Source organism: Mastigoproctus giganteus, chromosome 8 (assembly GCF_048544385.1).
Source record: "Mastigoproctus giganteus isolate SK-2022 chromosome 8, ASM4854438v1, whole genome shotgun sequence".
In the NCBI taxonomy this organism is placed as follows: domain Eukaryota; kingdom Metazoa; phylum Arthropoda; class Arachnida; order Uropygi; family Thelyphonidae; genus Mastigoproctus; species Mastigoproctus giganteus.
Window position 1 is genome coordinate 947,676 of NC_143582.1, and position 17,480 is coordinate 965,155.

The 17,480-nt window shown below is 42.4% G+C and overlaps 1 protein-coding gene across 1 annotated transcript in view; it reads right to left on the bottom strand.

Moving 5' to 3' along the window:
• The window catches only part of LOC150081189 (uncharacterized), a 41,396-nt gene extending 25,087 nt beyond the window's left edge, over window positions 1-16,309 (bottom strand). Inside the window, exon 1 of the mRNA XM_090379023.1 lies at window positions 16,017-16,309. Coding sequence (XP_090235149.1) covers window positions 16,017-16,068 — 52 coding nt within the window. The 5' untranslated portion in view covers window positions 16,069-16,309. The remainder of the gene's footprint in view (window positions 1-16,016) is intronic.
• Between the last annotated feature and the right edge of the window lie 1,171 nt (window positions 16,310-17,480).

Consider the following 17,480-nt stretch of genomic DNA (forward strand, 5'->3'; position numbering starts at 1 on the left):
CCGAAGCAATCTTATCAAATAGTATTGATGGAGGCCACTGTAGTGCCTGCTACGGAGAGCCTTCTTCCATCTTTCTCATTGTTTCTTCTGGCTGTGTGAGCGTGGTCTCCTGTTGAGGTTCAGTGATGTGCGTGCTGCACCTTCAATAAGTTGTCTATCTTCCTTATTTTTGTTATTGGCACATTGTAAGTGGGATTATTTTTTTCCTTCCAAGAAGCCAGAAAGATTCGTCCCACCAAATGAAACGTCAAGAATCTGCTGGTAAATGGGCTGTGGCTTCTCTGGGGAGAGCAAAACAACTTTCCAGTGGGCGATGTGCATTTCACACGGCATCTTCCGTTCAAACCAGTAAAGAAAAGCGATTGCGATCGGGATCTTCCTCTTCTTCAAAGCAAAAATCTAATTCGAGCGAAATCATGCCGCATCCCAGGAGCGGCCTGGGATGCAGCGTGCAACTGAGACAACCACCCTGCACCCCTGACCACGCTTCCCACCGATTGCCGCTTTCTATCCATAACTGAAGGAACACCCGCGTGGTTGCAGCTTCTCAAGTAATAGTTGAGTTCAATGTCATGTGGCAGAACGGCTCGAAAGTCAACCTTCGGGTTTGTTAACAACGGCACACAGAAAGAGGGGCATTGAGTTCGGAGTAGGGCGTGGGGCAGTGTCGCATGTGGACATGTGGACATGTGTTTTTGTAAGGGGCGGCTCCTAGAACGTTAGTTCAACTCCGCCTCGTATCTCTGTGATCAGTATCTCTACAAATGGGCCAGATATGTGTGTGACGTCGGTTTGTGTGTATTGTGTGTGTGTTCTGTTGTTCTGTTCTGGCCACTTGGCTACCCAGAAGCATCAGTCACCTGGACAGATGATTCTGGGTACTCGTCCACACCACGGGAAGGTGGGCCAGTCCCAGCTAAACACGTACCGTCTCAATACGAGACTCTGATCCACCTGATGTTGCCAAAAGGTGGGCCAGATTCCTCTAGGGGCCCACTCCAGAGGAGAGAGAGAGAAAAAAATAAATAAATAATAAAAAAAAAAAAAAAATAAATAATTTTATTTTTTTTAAAAAAAATTTAGATTTTCCCGTGGTGCAAAAGAAAAAAAAAAAAAAAAAAAAAAAAAGTGACAGCAACCCTGAAGATCGCAAAAAAAAAAAAAAAAAAACACCATGTGACTGATTGTAGAACGCGAAGAAAAAAAAAATAAAAATAAAAATAAAAAATAAATAAATAAATAATAATAATAATAATAAAAAAATAAATAAATAAATAAATAATAATAATAATAATAATAAATAAATAAAATAAAATAAAATAAATAAAAAATAAAGTGGGGAAAGAGGAGAGAGATGGTGTTTTCCTTCCTGAACACAGGCCGCAGAAACAAGCTCCACAGCCCATGTAGCAGGATGGGGGGGAGGGGAAATACATGGTTGGTTTGTTCAGTTCACTGCTGGGTCATCGATGTTGACCACTGGGGGCTTTTAATCCTTCGTCTGCGCTTAAAGACTTCAGCTGAGTAGGTTTGCAGTGCAGGGAGGTTGTTAGGGTTCTGTAGGAAGAGCTCTAGATGCTCGCCAGAGAACTATGTACAGCTGACAAGATTGTGTCTCAGATCTGCGTACGTAATGCACTCGAACCAGTTCTCTTTGGCTCCACAATAGCAGAGATCTGTTGGGTGGAGACCCAGATGGTGTAATTTTTCATTCATGGGTCCGTGTCCGGTATGCCGTTTCTAGTGAAGGGGTAAACCAAGACTGTACAGATTTAGTAGCAGTGTAGGTTCCATCAGGTAGGAATCTTTTTGTGACAATGCCCAGTGTTGAATTATGCCATCGAGTTTGCCAAATGTTGAAGAGCTTGTTGTAGCACCGCGTCATCTCAGCCTTGGGGTCAGCATCCAGATTAACCTCAATGTCGAGGATCCTTGTTGGGATATTTCTCGTAATTCGGAAGCACAACCCTCGGAAGATGACATGTAGATCGAGCGGAAGTGCTCCCGCAATGACCTGAATGGCAGGAGTGGAGACCGTTCTACACACTCGGCAGATTGCCATTAACATTGACCTCTGGATGGTTCCAAGCTTGTCTCGCATCTTTACAAGAGTTACCCGATGGAACCAGGCTCCGGCTGCATAGGTCACAATTGGTAAAAATACTGCATTGTAATACAACCGTAGGGACCTTTTGGAGAGTCCCCAATCATTCTTAGAGATGCGTATGATGGTTCCTGAGAATCTCTTAACTTTGTTTCGTAGATTAACAAGATGTGGGAGAAAGCTGAGTTTGTGGTCAATAATCACTCCAAGTACCTTGGTTTCAGTGACGATTGGCAGTTGAGCGTTACATATCTTTACCTGCGGTGGGCGCCTGAGATCCAGTCTATTCTTAAATAGCATCATTTTAGTTTTCGTTGGGTTGATATGCAGCTTATTAAGTGCGGCCCAAGTTGAGAGATCTTCGAGGACCTGGTTTGCATTTTCTTCAATGGCCTTCCGTGAATGCCCTGACACCACAACTGTGAGATCATCAGCAAAGGCCACAATTTTTGCATTCCTGAAGGTGCGGGAGAGCCAGTCTTGGAGGACTATATTCCAAATGAGGGGTCCCAGGACTGACCCTTGGGGACAACCTCGATTTACTGATCTGGTGACTTGCTGGAATTTTGATTTGAGAATAACTGCTCGGTCGGAAAAATAATTCTGGAAGAGGCTGTATAATTGCCGGGGGCAAGCGGCAGTTCGAAGGCGTGCCAAGGCACTATCCCACCAGACGGTGTCGAAGGCTCCCTCGAAGTCTATGAAGATGGTCGCAGGAAAAACAATGAAAAGCGTTTCGCTGAATTTATTCCGTTGTTCGTCGTACATGACACAACGGAGTAAGAGCGTGATGGGGTGTCGCGAAGTGGGCGGTTCCGATGTCACGAAGGTCAAACACATTCATAATCTGTAGGTTACGTTACGCATTACGGGTGATTGGGTGGAGGATCTCATTCCTTATGCAACCACTTCGCATTACGAGGGGTTGTTCTCGCTCACCTTTCGCCACAGTCTCGTGGCGAAAGGAGAGCACGAGCGAAAGCTTATTTTACTGCCCCCTTTAGTGCCGATTGTTCGGAGAGGTCCTTCGCCTCGCCCACGAGGGTTAAGCGGACTCGTTGACTCTGCAAACATTCGTAACGTAACGAGGTCGCCGTGCGGCCTCAGCTTTCTTCTCAGAATATCCGCATTCAAGTCACGTGTCCTGTCGTGTGTCATCAAACCTGTCCGGCACACATCGCGTGTCCCTTTTAGCTGACAGTCGGCAATTCCTCGACGAATGACCTCGCTAGAGCTTCAGCGAATTGCAGAATGCTCTTTTTCCCAGCGGTGTACCTTTCTGAGCCCGTTTTTCCCTGTTGGAGGCTCGTCAGCAGCAGCTCAAATTAATGCTTGTCAGAAGTGGTATCGCAGTAGAAAGTGGTCGCCAATCTTTCCCGGTTTTACGCGTTTTCGCATTAACAGGGTTCACCTGGCTGATCAGATTTTGGCCATCAGTCCCCCTCTCTCTCTCCCACAGCCACCAAAATGGGTAGCCTCGCAGGTCTCTGGAAGTCAGAAAAGGTCACCAAATAGTTTCACAAGCGCCGTAGCTAATAAAATGCAATTCGCTTAAGGTATGTTGTTTTCTTAGCGGGGATCAAATCAGTTCTTCGGAGTGGCCTCTCCTTTACGGTTTTGTGGAGGCCTCAATTTTTGCACCCACCCCCTCCTGTTTCTTTTATCACCGTTAGCGCGTGCGCCGTAGATAAGAGGTAGTTTTCTCGTTTCTCTTCCGATCGGTGAACCCTCTACAATTGTCACGGGGTCACACTCGCTCTCCTCTAGCGGGGCAACACGCTCAGCTCGCATTAATGACCCGCTTACGAACAGAATGGTACACTGCAGGCGCCATCCTGAAGTGTAGGACAGGCGCTGTGGGACTTCGGTCTCCTTAACCGCTTCAGCATGTGCAGTCCATTGATTGGCAAACGGGAGGGGACCCGGACAACGCATTGAACAAAGAGTGGCATTCTGGCTGACCTAAGTGGGGCAGGACATAAACACGCGGCCGAATTAAAATGGCCGCTGAAGCAGATGCCTACGGAATTAGTGGAAATGCCAGTTGTGCGATTATCTTTATCGCGATTAGATGAACGAATGATTGGCGGGTGCAGTTCGCCGCTTCCCGTCGCTGTTATACGTTGGGACTGGGTCCGAGTCCAGAATAAGATCGGGTTTGAATAATCGACGAGTGAGGGTAGAAATGAGATATCGCGAGTAATTGGGTGGAAGAGTAGCAACAAGCGGATGGGACGAAGTAGAGATGCTTAATCGTGGTGCTCGTGCATATCCCCCTGGCCCAATTTGGTATATTTAACCGGGTTTCGTCTGGGCCATTCCGTTTAACGGGAAATCGATCAGAACGCGCAGTAACCTTCACCAAAGCTAATTATCTTTAAGGGGAATCCGCAAGCTCTCTCTCTCTTCTCTTCTTGCAGCCATTTTTCCCTACATCAGATAACTTCTTGCTATGCCGATCAAACGAAGCCCCGTGCAATGCTGTCTGTAAATTGTGATCGATTTTCTGTTTTGCTTAAAGAAATACACGAATTTCGGCGAGAAAAAGCCACACTACCCTACGAAAGCCTGAGACCGACTAACTCAGCCACGTTGTGAAAAAGGTCCATAAAAATTCCTGACGTCATCGACGGGACTTGAACTCGGGTCTTTTCCACCCGGTGTGCGGAGGAGGACGATTCCACGGATTGTGCTACCCACGAGGCATTAACAAAAGCAACCAACAGAAATTGTCCCGTAGGGTGCCGGGCGAATCCAGCGGCAAGAATTACTGTTGACACCATCGTCCTAAGGCTGGACTCCTCGAAATCAGTCCAATTATCGATTGCAAACAGCAAATTGACGAACGAAGTTCGGGTGGCGGTTGGTTGGGGTTTTAGAATAAATGCGTCAAACACCCCTTGACCTAGTGCTGAACCTGAGATGAAGTCCTCTCCTTCTCCGAATAATTTAATCTCAATAAAAGAAGATGGACTTTGCATTATGACACAGGGGCACGCGGCACGTCGTGACCCACGTCTGATTGGCCACTGCGTTCAAGTGTGTCTCGTGCCCATATCGCTATAGGCATCGGTTAACTGATCTTCTGCACCCGATGCGTAATTGGAGATTTATCTCCGTCGAGGGAGCTGGAAGAAGACCCTTCATCGTCCCAAATTTCTGTAACTGGTTTCTGTTTTTGCGCCACTGTAGCCCTCTAGTAATCAGAGGTTCCCAAACTTTTTCTGTTCACGGCACCCTTAATGTCGTAGTAATATTTTCACGGCGCCACTGGGCCAAAAGTTATACCCAACACAGTTGTTTTCGACCTTTTAATAATCAGATTATCTCTGCGCACATATCTAATATTACAAAAATATGTTATTTGATAGTTATTATAATACGTAATATAATTATAAAGAAAATGACAAATAAATTCATAATACAAATTGTATGTACTCATTTTATTCTTTATGTACAGGTACTAAATAAATATAAATTATAGATCGCTACAAAATCAATTAAAATGATACGATACAATGGACACCTTTTCATAATGAAATAAATATATAAATTAAAAAAAAAAAAACAGTTTAAGTAATTTATACCCAAATTACGTGACACCACTGGAATGTTGTTACGGCACCCCCCTTGAAAACCGCAGTCTAGCTGATACGCGTTCTTAGAGGGGGGGGATACTTGTGGGAATAAAGCTGCCTGCCCCAGCATTACCGAGCGCCCAGAGCCTGCACGTCTGTCGTGTCATCGTCCAACCCCGAACATGGAAAGACACTCCGAACAGATGACAACAAGAAAAGAATTGGAAAGTTATCTTGCCACAATAGCGCTGCATCTGAGCCCTTCCAAATCAGCACAACTGACGATAACCAAGAAGAAAGCCAAAAATGATATCCAAATCTTTGTGAGTGGGGAACCTGTGCAAAAGGTGACCTCTCATACTGATCTTGGCCTCACCTGGGACGTTGGGCTCACATTTCAGCCTCACTTTGCCAGGATAAGGCAGAAGACGTACGCTGCTCTTTGGGCAGTGCGTCAAGAACTCGTTGGTGTGCATCAGCCAGCGCTGCTTGTTCGACACATCCTGAAGTGTACTTCGCCGATTCCTCTCTATGCTTCAGAAATTTGGTCATCTGCCCCTGCCTCATACCTTCAGAAGTATCTTAGTTTAGAGTACTGGTTGCTTAGATGGATGAACAGGGTGGTAGGCCACCCCCTAACTATCCCCAGATCTATCCTACAAGCAAATCTGGGCACCACTGCCTGGAGACATATCATCATGACAAAAATTGTCCTCACGCTTGCACGGCTTATAACGAGACGAATTGATGCTCCATCAGTATCCGCATTAATCTCTGGCCCGAGGAGGGCAAGAGGGAAGCACCCCGACTCCTGTCTCCCTCTACGTCTTACGCTGTCAAGCATTGATTCCCTGAGGAACATGTTTCCAGCCAATTGTCTTCGGATCTTCAATAAATTTAGGATCCACCCTGATAGGTTCTGTGAAGACAAGCCCTACAGGAAAGAAATCCTCAAGAACTGTTACCAGATTATGAACCTATAATACTCACCTGCTCCTGGACAGACCTTTTTTTTAACTTGCCTATTTGTATATGACTTTCTGTCTTCATGTAATCATGTATATTACTGTATATTTTGTACATTATTGTTTATTTAATCCTGTAAAAGTCTCGGGTCGACCACGCATGTACCCTTGTTTATTGTACATTGTGTTCCTCGCACCTTAGTCTGTACTCACACCCTTCTGGCACAGAGCCGTCCCGGGGTGACCCAAGGTTTCTTGGGAAATAAACTGATTTTAATAATAATAATAATAATTCTTAAACGGGAGATTTCGGCCGTGGCAGCGCCATCTTTTTCATTCAAAGCACACCAGGGCCATCTTACGATTTAACTGAAACAGTGGAACTGTGGACTGCACGTGCTGTATACGTCCCAAAGGATAAAAGTAGGAATCGGCGTTGAATCCACGGGGGTGAGTTTCACCCCCCCCCCGATGAAAAAATAGTAATTTTAATTTTAAAAAACACGAATTCAATAAATTTGTCAAATAAACAACACGAAAAATCACGTGAACTAAGTGTGGTACTTGTTGGGTGGTAGACGGCGAAAATGAATCACTAAAATTGAAGACAAGAAATTTTCAAAATAATTAAATGAGCAATATTTCTAGCTGCACAATTGTAACTAAAAGCACTATTTCAAGTGTCTGCATTTTCGTTTTATGGTTTTCAGTTCCCTTTATTTTCACACAAACCATCGCTTGATAGTGTTTCACACAAACGTGACTAATTCTTTGTTTGTATATCGCAAAGAAGATTGCAGGCCGCGAATAGGTTCGCCTGAATTGGTTCGTGACAGATGCTATTGTAATTGTAATTATAAAGTGTCCCGCGGCTTTCAGGGGAGTCTTCAGCCAACAACTCAATCGTAAGCAGTTTGGCGTTATGGTTTTCACAATTCGTTTTTTGTTTTTTTTCACAGCAAAGTCCACTTGTGGCTAATTCTTCCTTTGTATACCACAAACAAAACGGTTTTGGTCGCAGCCTATAAACAATACATTTTATATCCTTTTTATTATACTGTATATGCATCATTGGAACTGCAGCACTCCCAGCTTTTTAAATCTAAATATACAGTCAAAATGTGGAACTGTGTAGCGCACAGTTCCACATTTTGTTCCCGGTGGTTGAGTCAATGCCTAGTTGACAGGTTGCCAGTACTCGTTTCTTAGAGGTAATAAAACGAGTCAAAGGAACTGCGGAGTGAGCAGTGCCAAGGCAGTATAACCGAGGCAATTTAATGTAACTTTAAGAAGCAGCACCCACATACATCAGAGTCACGAGCCGCCACTGATATGCATCTATACTGTAATATTGAAAGATTGCATGAAGATAAGTTTAGAGGGCCCGAATGAGTTATCGGAAAAATTGATAAATGAAGCGATTTATTAATTTTTAACATTTAATAATTAATTATTTATTTTTATTAATAAATTAATATTCTCTTATTATGACATTCATAAATATGCAGATTTGTTGTTGCAAATATAAAATAATGATAAAAATACCACCAAAGTTTATATTCTTCCCCCGCCCGGTGCAAACGCTCTGGATTCATCACACTGTGGTAGGAGTAGAGGGTGTGGGAGTGGAGGGTGCGAGATGGGGAAGGGGTTGTCGATAGGAAATGTTGCGAGGTGCCCCTTGCGGTTTTGTGGGAGGGGTGTGTTTCCGATTATATTTTTGATTTCTGTTTTCAACGATGTCGCCGATTAACTTTAAAAAATTACATAATTTCGTCAGTCCGCTTACGGGAAACTTGCATTTCGATTTCGCAATTAATCAAAATTTCGTCGATTTTTACGGGCAATTAAAAAAAAAAAAAAAAAAAAAAAATCGACGTTGGCTACACTGAGACGAAGGTGGATCCGTCAATAACGTCATGTGAAATGAAAAAATACAATTTAAGCTTAATAAAATCAGTTTTATTTTATTCGATATTTTCATCATCATCAGCCATTTTTAATCCTCTCCAGCAACTTTCCAGTTCCTTCTGTTTTGTGCAATGGCCATCCATTTACTACCCACAAACTCATAAATTTCATCTGTCCATCTCTGTTGTTGTCTTCCAGGTTTTCTTCTATTAGAAAATAATTTCTCATTATTTTCTTAGTCCATCTGTCATCATGTCTTCGAGCTATGTGTCCTGCCCAAGACCATTTTAGTTCTTTAGTTTTGATAAGAATGTCCTTTACTTGAGTTTGCTGCCTAATTGACGTCTTTCTCTTCTTATCTAACAGTCTGATTCCCAATATAATTCGTTCCATTCTTCGCTGTGTAGTTCTCAGCTTCTCTTCCATTCTTTTGGTGAGTGCCCAAGTTTCACTTCCATAAGTCATGGTGGGGAGTAGAGCTTGCAAACCGGTTTTATAAACCGGTTAAACCTGGTTTTCATATTGAGTTGTTAAAACCGAAACCGAGCTTCTAAAACCGGATTCGAATATTTTCTTAGTTAGCTCTCGAATATAGTTTTTTGTTACGCACATTTTCTTTTGTTTGTTCGTTTGTCTGGATCGTTCAACTGCTTTATGTTTTAAACATGTTTTTTTATTTTATTTTATTTTATGTTTAGGTACGAATCTCATGGGCAAGTGGCCCAAATCTAGGAGGGGTACCTTTTATCTCCCCACCTGTATCATGGCACGATGCAGGTGTACTCATTTACGACTGAGTGGGTCGGAGCGATAGCGTAAAAGAAAATGCTCAACATTTCTCCGTTCCATCTATCTTGTTCGCCAGGCAAGTTATGGAACGCGCCTTATTGATGGTTACCCACTAGAAACAGATTCACTGATTTTTGCATCAAATTTCAATCGTAGAAAGTTTTTTGCTTCTTTATTCCTATTAAATTTGCGATCAAATGTTCTCCAAAATGCAGCTTCACCAAATTTAGCTTTTATGTAATTTTGAAAATACAATAGATTTAATGGGGCAAAAAAAAATTGCGAGTAAATAAATAAAAAATTCCTCTCGTGAAAATTTTGAAACTTGCCTCGTTTAGACTCTTCATTTAGTGCTTGCGGGAGTGACTCATAGTATTGTGTCTGTGTTATCTTCGATATTTTTATTTAAAATTGTCGGTGATATAAATTCCTACTAATTAATATTTATTACTCTTAATATGTCTAAGATAAAATCAAATGTATGGAATTATTTTGCTCGAAAAAGCAAAGATGAAGCACAATGTTCGAAATGTCAGAAGATAATGAAGTCGTCTGGAGGATCTACATCATCTTTGATGTTGCAGTAAAAGAAAATGCATCACATTGACATTAAACAAGATAACAGTGAACCTCCCGTGAAAATGGTAAAAACATTAAAAAACTTTATCGTTAAAAAATCTATGGAAGAAGAGATTTCAAAATTAGCTGCTTTAGATGGATTTTCTTTTAATTCAATTGCCAAGAGTGAGTTTAGACAATCAAGCCTTCACCTTCAGAGAAATAAATATGATAAATTACCACCAGTCTCAGTGAATGGAATTAAAAATATGGTTCTGAATTATTATAAAACTAAGAAAGAAGAACTCATTCAGCATTTCAAAAATTCATTGATTTTAGGTGCACGGTATTCATTGACTCTAGACGAATATACGTCTATACAAAATAAAAAGGTATATGAATATAAATGTGCATTCAAAAGACAATCATTGGTCGTTAGGTCTTATTGAGATTAATGGTTCACTTGATAGCAGAAGAACTGAGCAAATTGTGAATGGACACTTGAAGGAATTTGGTTAGAACTTGGATGAGGATATTGTTGCCTGCACCACCGATGGAGCAGCAATGATGATTAAGTTTGGCAAGTAAATTACGCCTAATCATAAACATTGTATAGCCCATTGTATACATCTGTCAGTTATAGATGTACTTTATAAAAAAACAATCAATTATGGTGCCACAGTCTCTGAGTCTCCCAAAGACAATGAAGAAAATGAAAATAATGAAGAAAGTAGTGATGATGAAGAAGTTGATGAAAGACAGCAAGGCATGCTTTATCAAACCGACTTTACCGATGAGCTCATTTATTTCTTCAATCCAATGGCCAATATTGCACAAACTATTAACAAAGTCAGAAAAATTTGCAAACTTTTTCGAAAATCGCCTAACAAAAATGACATATTACAAAATTTTGTCAAAGCAAAATTTAATGGGAAAGAATATAAACTTATATTAGATTGCAAGACTAGATGGGATAGCACATTCTATATGACTGAGAGATTTTTGAAATTGAAAAATTGCATTCCAAATGCTCTGTGCAGTACTGTCAACTGAAGCTGTGTCTGACGATGACTGGAAAACACTTGAATTGCTACGTGAAACTTTGCGACCAGTTGAAATGATTCTGAAGGCTATAACCTCAGAAGATACAGACTTACTTAAAGCAGAGTCTTCAATAGAATTTCTGCTTGCTAAGCTTGATACAACAGAAAACCCATTTGCTTTAAAGTTTCACCAAAGCCTTTTGCAGCGTTCCAATGCAAGACGAAATTGCCCAACTGTAGCTTTGCTGAGCTATCTACACAACCCCAAAAAGTTTAGGAAAGAAGATTCAGGTTCAAGAACTTTTGATTTTCCAAGTAAGCAAGTTTTCAAAAAGCATGCTGAAGAGATTTATCAAAACATTCCGAAGGAGTCTTAGCGTTGAATGAAGAAACTGAAAATAAACGAACTGTTCTTTTAGAAGAAAACAAAGACTCGTCTAGTTCCAATGTTGGAGATATACTCATGCGAGAGTATGATAGTGTAATAAAGAGATTAACTGAAGAGCCTTCAAAATATCCGAGTGAATTGGAAATCAGCAAAGAATTTAAAATTTTGGAGGCCACTAGCAGTAGAAGTGAAAAGCTGGAGAAAGTTTATAGAGCACTGCTGACCATTAAACCAACAAGTGTCCAATCTGAGAGAGTGTTTTCGATCTGGTCTCTTTAACACAAAAATAAGGTCAAGTCTATCAGGAAAAATGCCTAATATACTGGTTTTTTTAAGGATCATTTTCAGAAAAAAGCTGAGCAATAAATCGTAAAGTATTTATTTTTAAATACATTACTATTTGTATTTTACTTTATGAGGTGATAGATTTTGTTTAAAAGATTTGATTACGATTTGTACAATCTACCCAAGATAAAATAAATGCCTGTGTTATCAGCTTTTAATTATTTTCCCTAAGTCTGAGAAAATCGGTTTTAAAACCGATTTTATGAGTAAACTTCGGTTAAACTCGGTTTTGAAATTTCTCGGTTTTATGCAAGCCCTAGTGGGGAGTATACATTGGTTCATTATTTTACGTTTCAGACAAATTTTTGTCTGAAATTTTACTGAAATTTTGTCTTTCTCAAATTTTACGTTTCAGACAAACTGGGATATTGCTCTTCAGTATGTGACTATATTTCCTGAATGCTATCCATCCAAAATTTATTCTTCTCTTGACTTCCAGCCATTTATCATTATTACAGCTAATAACTTGTCCCAGATAAGTATATGACTCCACCTTTTCAATTACTGCTCCTTCAATCTTTATTTCCCTTTCTGTGGCATACTTGTTCATCATTACTTTTGTTTTAGCCATATTCATCTTTAGTCAAATCCTTACTAACTCTGCATAACTGATTAACATTTTCCTCTTGGGATCGTGGCTTATGACCACAATGTCATCTGCAAATCGTAAATGGTTTAGGTACTCTCCGTTCACATTGACTCCTTTCTGCGACCGGTCTAATCTTCTGAAAGCTTCCTCAAGGGCAGCAGTAAACAGCTTCGGAGATATTGTGTCTCCTTCTCGAACTCCTTTCTCGATTTTAAATTTCCTACTGTCTTTGTCTAGTCTAATAAAGGATGTAGCACTCTCATATATTTTCTTCAAAATCATAATATATGGAGTATCTATGCCTTGTCTTTCCAGTGCCCGAAACATTGCCTTATGCTGTATGGAGTCAAACGCCTTTTCATAATCCACAAATGCCAGGCATAATGGTGTTTTATATTCATTTGCTTTCTCCATTAGCTGGTGAAGGTGATATTTGGTGAAGGTGATCCATAGTGGAGAATCCTGTCCTAAAGCCAGCAATGCGAAGTGACTGAACGAAGTGGTTACTTTAACGAGTTGTTCAACTCTCGAAAAATAAAATCCCGATTTGAAATGTTGTTATAAATCCCTGTAGAGCTCTCAAACGGCAACAATTTTGTTGCTTACTGTTTTTGTGTAACATTTATAGTTTACAAACTTGAAAACGCTCGAATTTTTCCAACTCTCTCAACTTTGCATCGCTATTACTCGGGAACCACAAGAGCTACATCAAAACTACTTATAGATGTAAAAACTACGTTTCCTACTGAACAATTTTGTCTTTTACTCTTTATATCTATCTGTCATAGTTTAGAAGTTATTGAAAGTGAAAATAACCGAGGCGCAACGGCAAATGACCGAAATGTGAACTTCGTTTTTTCGAAAAAAATTAAATTTCAAAATTTCTAATTTTTTCTCGCGTATTCATCGACGGCATTAAATACCGACAAAATTAGTAAAAATTGTTTCAAAAATTGTTGTCGAAAGGGGCAGAAATGGAGAAGGATTGACCCTGCCAAACTGGCGCGCGGTTGACGACATACAGTATTACGAACTCTTACGGGAGACGAGGTGTCAACTCGGGTTTTACCAGTGCGGCGCTCTTTTCGTGTCCTGTCCCTTTTGTTTCCCGTGTAGCGACTGAAATTCGACCGATCCATCCCACACGTCGCGATCGAAAGTGAGTTGAAGAAGCTTCGCGCCTTTGACCCTGAAATGGTACCTTTGCGAGCAATAAAGATTAATAAAATGGGCTTCGTTACTTTCAGAAATGTTTTTGTCACTTCTTTGACGCCATTGTTATCGATAGCCGGTTCCAGGAATCGGTTGTACAACGCGCTTCACTCGAAGGCCAGCGGTGAAATAGATTTGATCACGTGATGCGAACGTCCCCTACGGCTATGGAAGCGATGCAGCGCCTAATCTGCTCGAGGAAGTCGAAGTTTATTGCGTGAAGCGATCAATTTGCCGCTCCTATCAGCGATCGCAGCATTTTACGAGGTGATAAAACGGCACGGACTCTCTCTTATGGCACTGGGGGGGGGGAGGCAGAAGCGAGCATTCGCAAATCTAAGGTGGAAGTTTTTTCTTCCGAGGTCTGTCTGCACTCGCGTGGCTTGGCCTTTATCGCAAAACGCGACGCACTAACGCCTCATAGCCTTCGTTACCTTTACGACGCAAAAAAGGAGAAAACCGACGACCTGAAAAAAGCAGGCAGCCGTTCGTGCGCAGATTTTCGTTATTTCTATCGCGAAGAATAAAAGGCGAAGGACCCCGACGTGCCAGAAGGGTCCTAGCCGATTGAAGGGTGGTATTGAAGTTTGCTATCGGATTGAATGGTGTTGCAGTAGCGCATGTGGAACGAGTTACATCGCACGCGTCTGCGAGAAAATAGAAAGCTGAAAAGATGGGACTGAGTTATGGTCCTCAGTCCTATCTGGTATTGCAAAGAAATTCCTGGCAATTGAATATTGGGTTCTGAGGGGGTTGAATAGGATCCGTGGTAACCAATTCACCATCTCTAGATCTATACCACACGCAAACATGAATATGATACAATGTAAAACCAAAATTCTGGAAGAGAACGTGATCACTCTTCCCAAAGTACTTACTAATAGGATAAAATCCCCGAACGTCCAAGAAATCGTCTCAGCATCCATCCTAGACAGCGACATAGTCCACGTATAGGTGGACTCTTGCCAACCTCGTCTGCCTTAGACACATGTTCCCAGCGAATATTATTGAACATTTCAACCAGCTACAAATTGACCAACCCCAACAAACTATTGGAAGACAAGAAATACAGTGTAGGCGTTCCCTTTTCTCTCTCTCTCTCTCTCTCTCTATATATATATATATATATATATATATATATATATAAGATAACGTTAAGTTACCTTTTGGGCACTGACTGCGTGTAGGTATCCAGGTGTTGCACTAACTAGAGTAGAGTGAGACAAACAGAAGCGTACCCCGATGTAAATTCAACATATTTAATGTAAAGGTTTCAGGCATGGGATTGTACATTATTTCTACAGCCCATTGCAAAAAAATTAGGTAGCTAAAGCCCATATTTGCTACTGTAATCGGTGTTTGATTTAAGGCCTCTGACTGCTAATGAAAGTTCCAAATCCGGTTAGAAAACCGAGTAGGGTGACACAACTCACTCCAGACACTAGTGCCGGTTAAGGGATTTTTAATAAAACATTCGTCGCACAGTTTACACTAATGGGTTTCACAATATCAATTTCAAAGCACTACTATTATTTCTATCTATGCTAATCATTCTAAAAGTATTCGTAGTAAATGCAAGCTACTGTTGATCACGCAACAAAATCTCTATTCGTTTGTGGTGCAGGGACCGCCCTAGCAATCACCACGAAGTACCCTTCTTCCTACAGTTCAGATTCATTCCATTTGTAATTGCTATTTTCTAAAAAGTCGAGGGTTTTTAGGAACACCGATTGCCTCTTAAGGGGTTCTTTTTATCAAATTATTATTATTACTACGGGCAATAGTTAGAGGAACGTCCTTTAGAAACATTTCTACTTTCTTTGTTTTCCAGAACGGACGAGTCTGCTAAGCGCGGTATTTCTTCCATTTCGAACCCGGTTGCCGAGTTAAGTTATATTTAGGAATCGGATCGAAACTTTTAATGTATTTTATCTTTCATTATTCAGTAAGCCAACGGGAAGAATATCCTGAAAGACTCGCATCAACCTCCGTTTGAATCCCGAGTAATACCATCCATTCACTCCACTTCATCACGTGCCTTCTACAGACGCATAAAATTCTCCGCATTTCGAGATTTTCTACTTCGGGAATTTCGTGTCTTTTGAACACATTATGAGCGGAATTAATTCTCGCGCGTTCAAAACTGTTTCCCGTCCCCCCACCCCCCTTTCATTGCGTCGCTTCGATAACGGCAGCAACCCATTTTAAGATAACTTCCAGGGCAATAAAAGCGTCGCTGCGAGTGTATTGTCCAACTATCTGTTCCTCTTTTTAACGCGTGCATTTTTCACTTCGGTGTACACCCCCTTCGAGCTGTACGGGGGACAAATGAAGCGAATAATTAACATAACGATGACCGAGTGGGTGGTGGAAGTTCGCTCTTTCGAATCGGTCGGGGGTTGAGGGCGGGAAGTGAGAAATGACCTCACTTCGAACCTGCGTCCTCACGTCGTTACGGAGTGGGCAGCGTACTTCGCGTTCAGGTTAGTGACCCGATTAAGTTCGGTTTACGCTAAAGCGGCGAAGGTACTTACACAACGGAAGCAGAGCGGCGGCGATCCACAAGACGACGAGATGGGTTGTCATGGTGACACGACGGGTGGGATGCAGGTGCACATTGGAATCGCGGCGAACAGGTGGCGAGATGAGAAAGATCGTGGCGGCGGTAAAGGAGTCCGGCGACGGTGCGCAGTCCTTCTTGCGCGACACAATCCGTACGGCACAGGTCAGCAGTCGGCAGGCATTTTGCGCTTCGTGAACGAACACTTGTGGCGGGTCCAGCAGCTGGTCGGACGTAATCCGTGCGGTCTGTTCTCCGTTATGATCACTTTCCGAAGTCCCCTCCTCCTCGCGGCACTCAAAGGTGAACACGTCACTGGAGCACCGAGCATGCGCAAAGCTTTGCCCCTTTCTCCGTTATTCAAGCTGCCGATCTGAACACACGCGCCTCGAAAACCGTAAGGACCGGGGATTCGGCGGCGATTGGGGGTCGAAAGCCACGCGCATTACTACGACACGCGAATTCCAACGCCGGAGGTAGCGGCAGCAGCACGTGCACTGCGCGCTCTCAGGAAGCCGAGTTTCAACTTTTCTCCGTCGAATGCAACGTCTCCGAACTACGCGGGGGTCACCTTCGGGGCGAAAACTCGCCAAACGACCACAGACGGTGACCGCTCTGCTTACTGGGTCAGCCACTGCGCGAAAGCCGATACTGCGAGCGATCGTGGACTTTCGGTGCACCAATTAGCGAGGGGGACGGAAGGGGGCGTCACAGTCCTCGTGGGTCCTGTATTGTCTTTTCCGTTCCTCATATGGAATCAATAACTCGTGCCGCCACTCCGCAACGGCGATCTTTCCAGAGGAACTAACACGTTCCCATTTAGTAGTGAGGGAAGAGGAAGGGGGAGGGGAAGGGGATCACAGCCGAAATGCAACGCTGGAAAACTTAACGACGAATGTTGTATCGGCCGAGAATGTTTTTTTTTTCCCCCTTTGGGTTGTGGACGTCATTTCCCGGTTAAACTGGGGAAGGCCTCTCGTCGAATGCACCGTGTTCTGGACGGAGGGAAACACAACGTGCAGAACAGAGCAGGTTCGTAGCAAACACGATCGGACGCAGCCCCGCAAAAGTAAGCGCGGAAGAAGAAGCTTTCACGCTGTTTAAAAATCGCGGCTGCAATTCGAGTTGCAGCCGCAATTTTTAAACAGCGAGAAAAGAGAAGTTCGACTGTGGGTGGTTGTTCATTTTATTATTATTTATTTTTTCCGTTTGTTTTGTCTCATAACCTGAGACAAAACAAAACCTGAGACATGGGCCGCTTCCATCTACTGGAAGTGCCCATCTTCCCGTGGTGTGGAAGGGTATGTAGAAGCAGCGTTCCAGGTGATCGCTGCCTGTAGGTAGCCAAGAGGCAAACACAACACGCATTAACTACGCGAACAATACACGCTGGCCTGTTTTGCAGAGTCTCTTCAACTTACAAAGAAACGAGAGGATT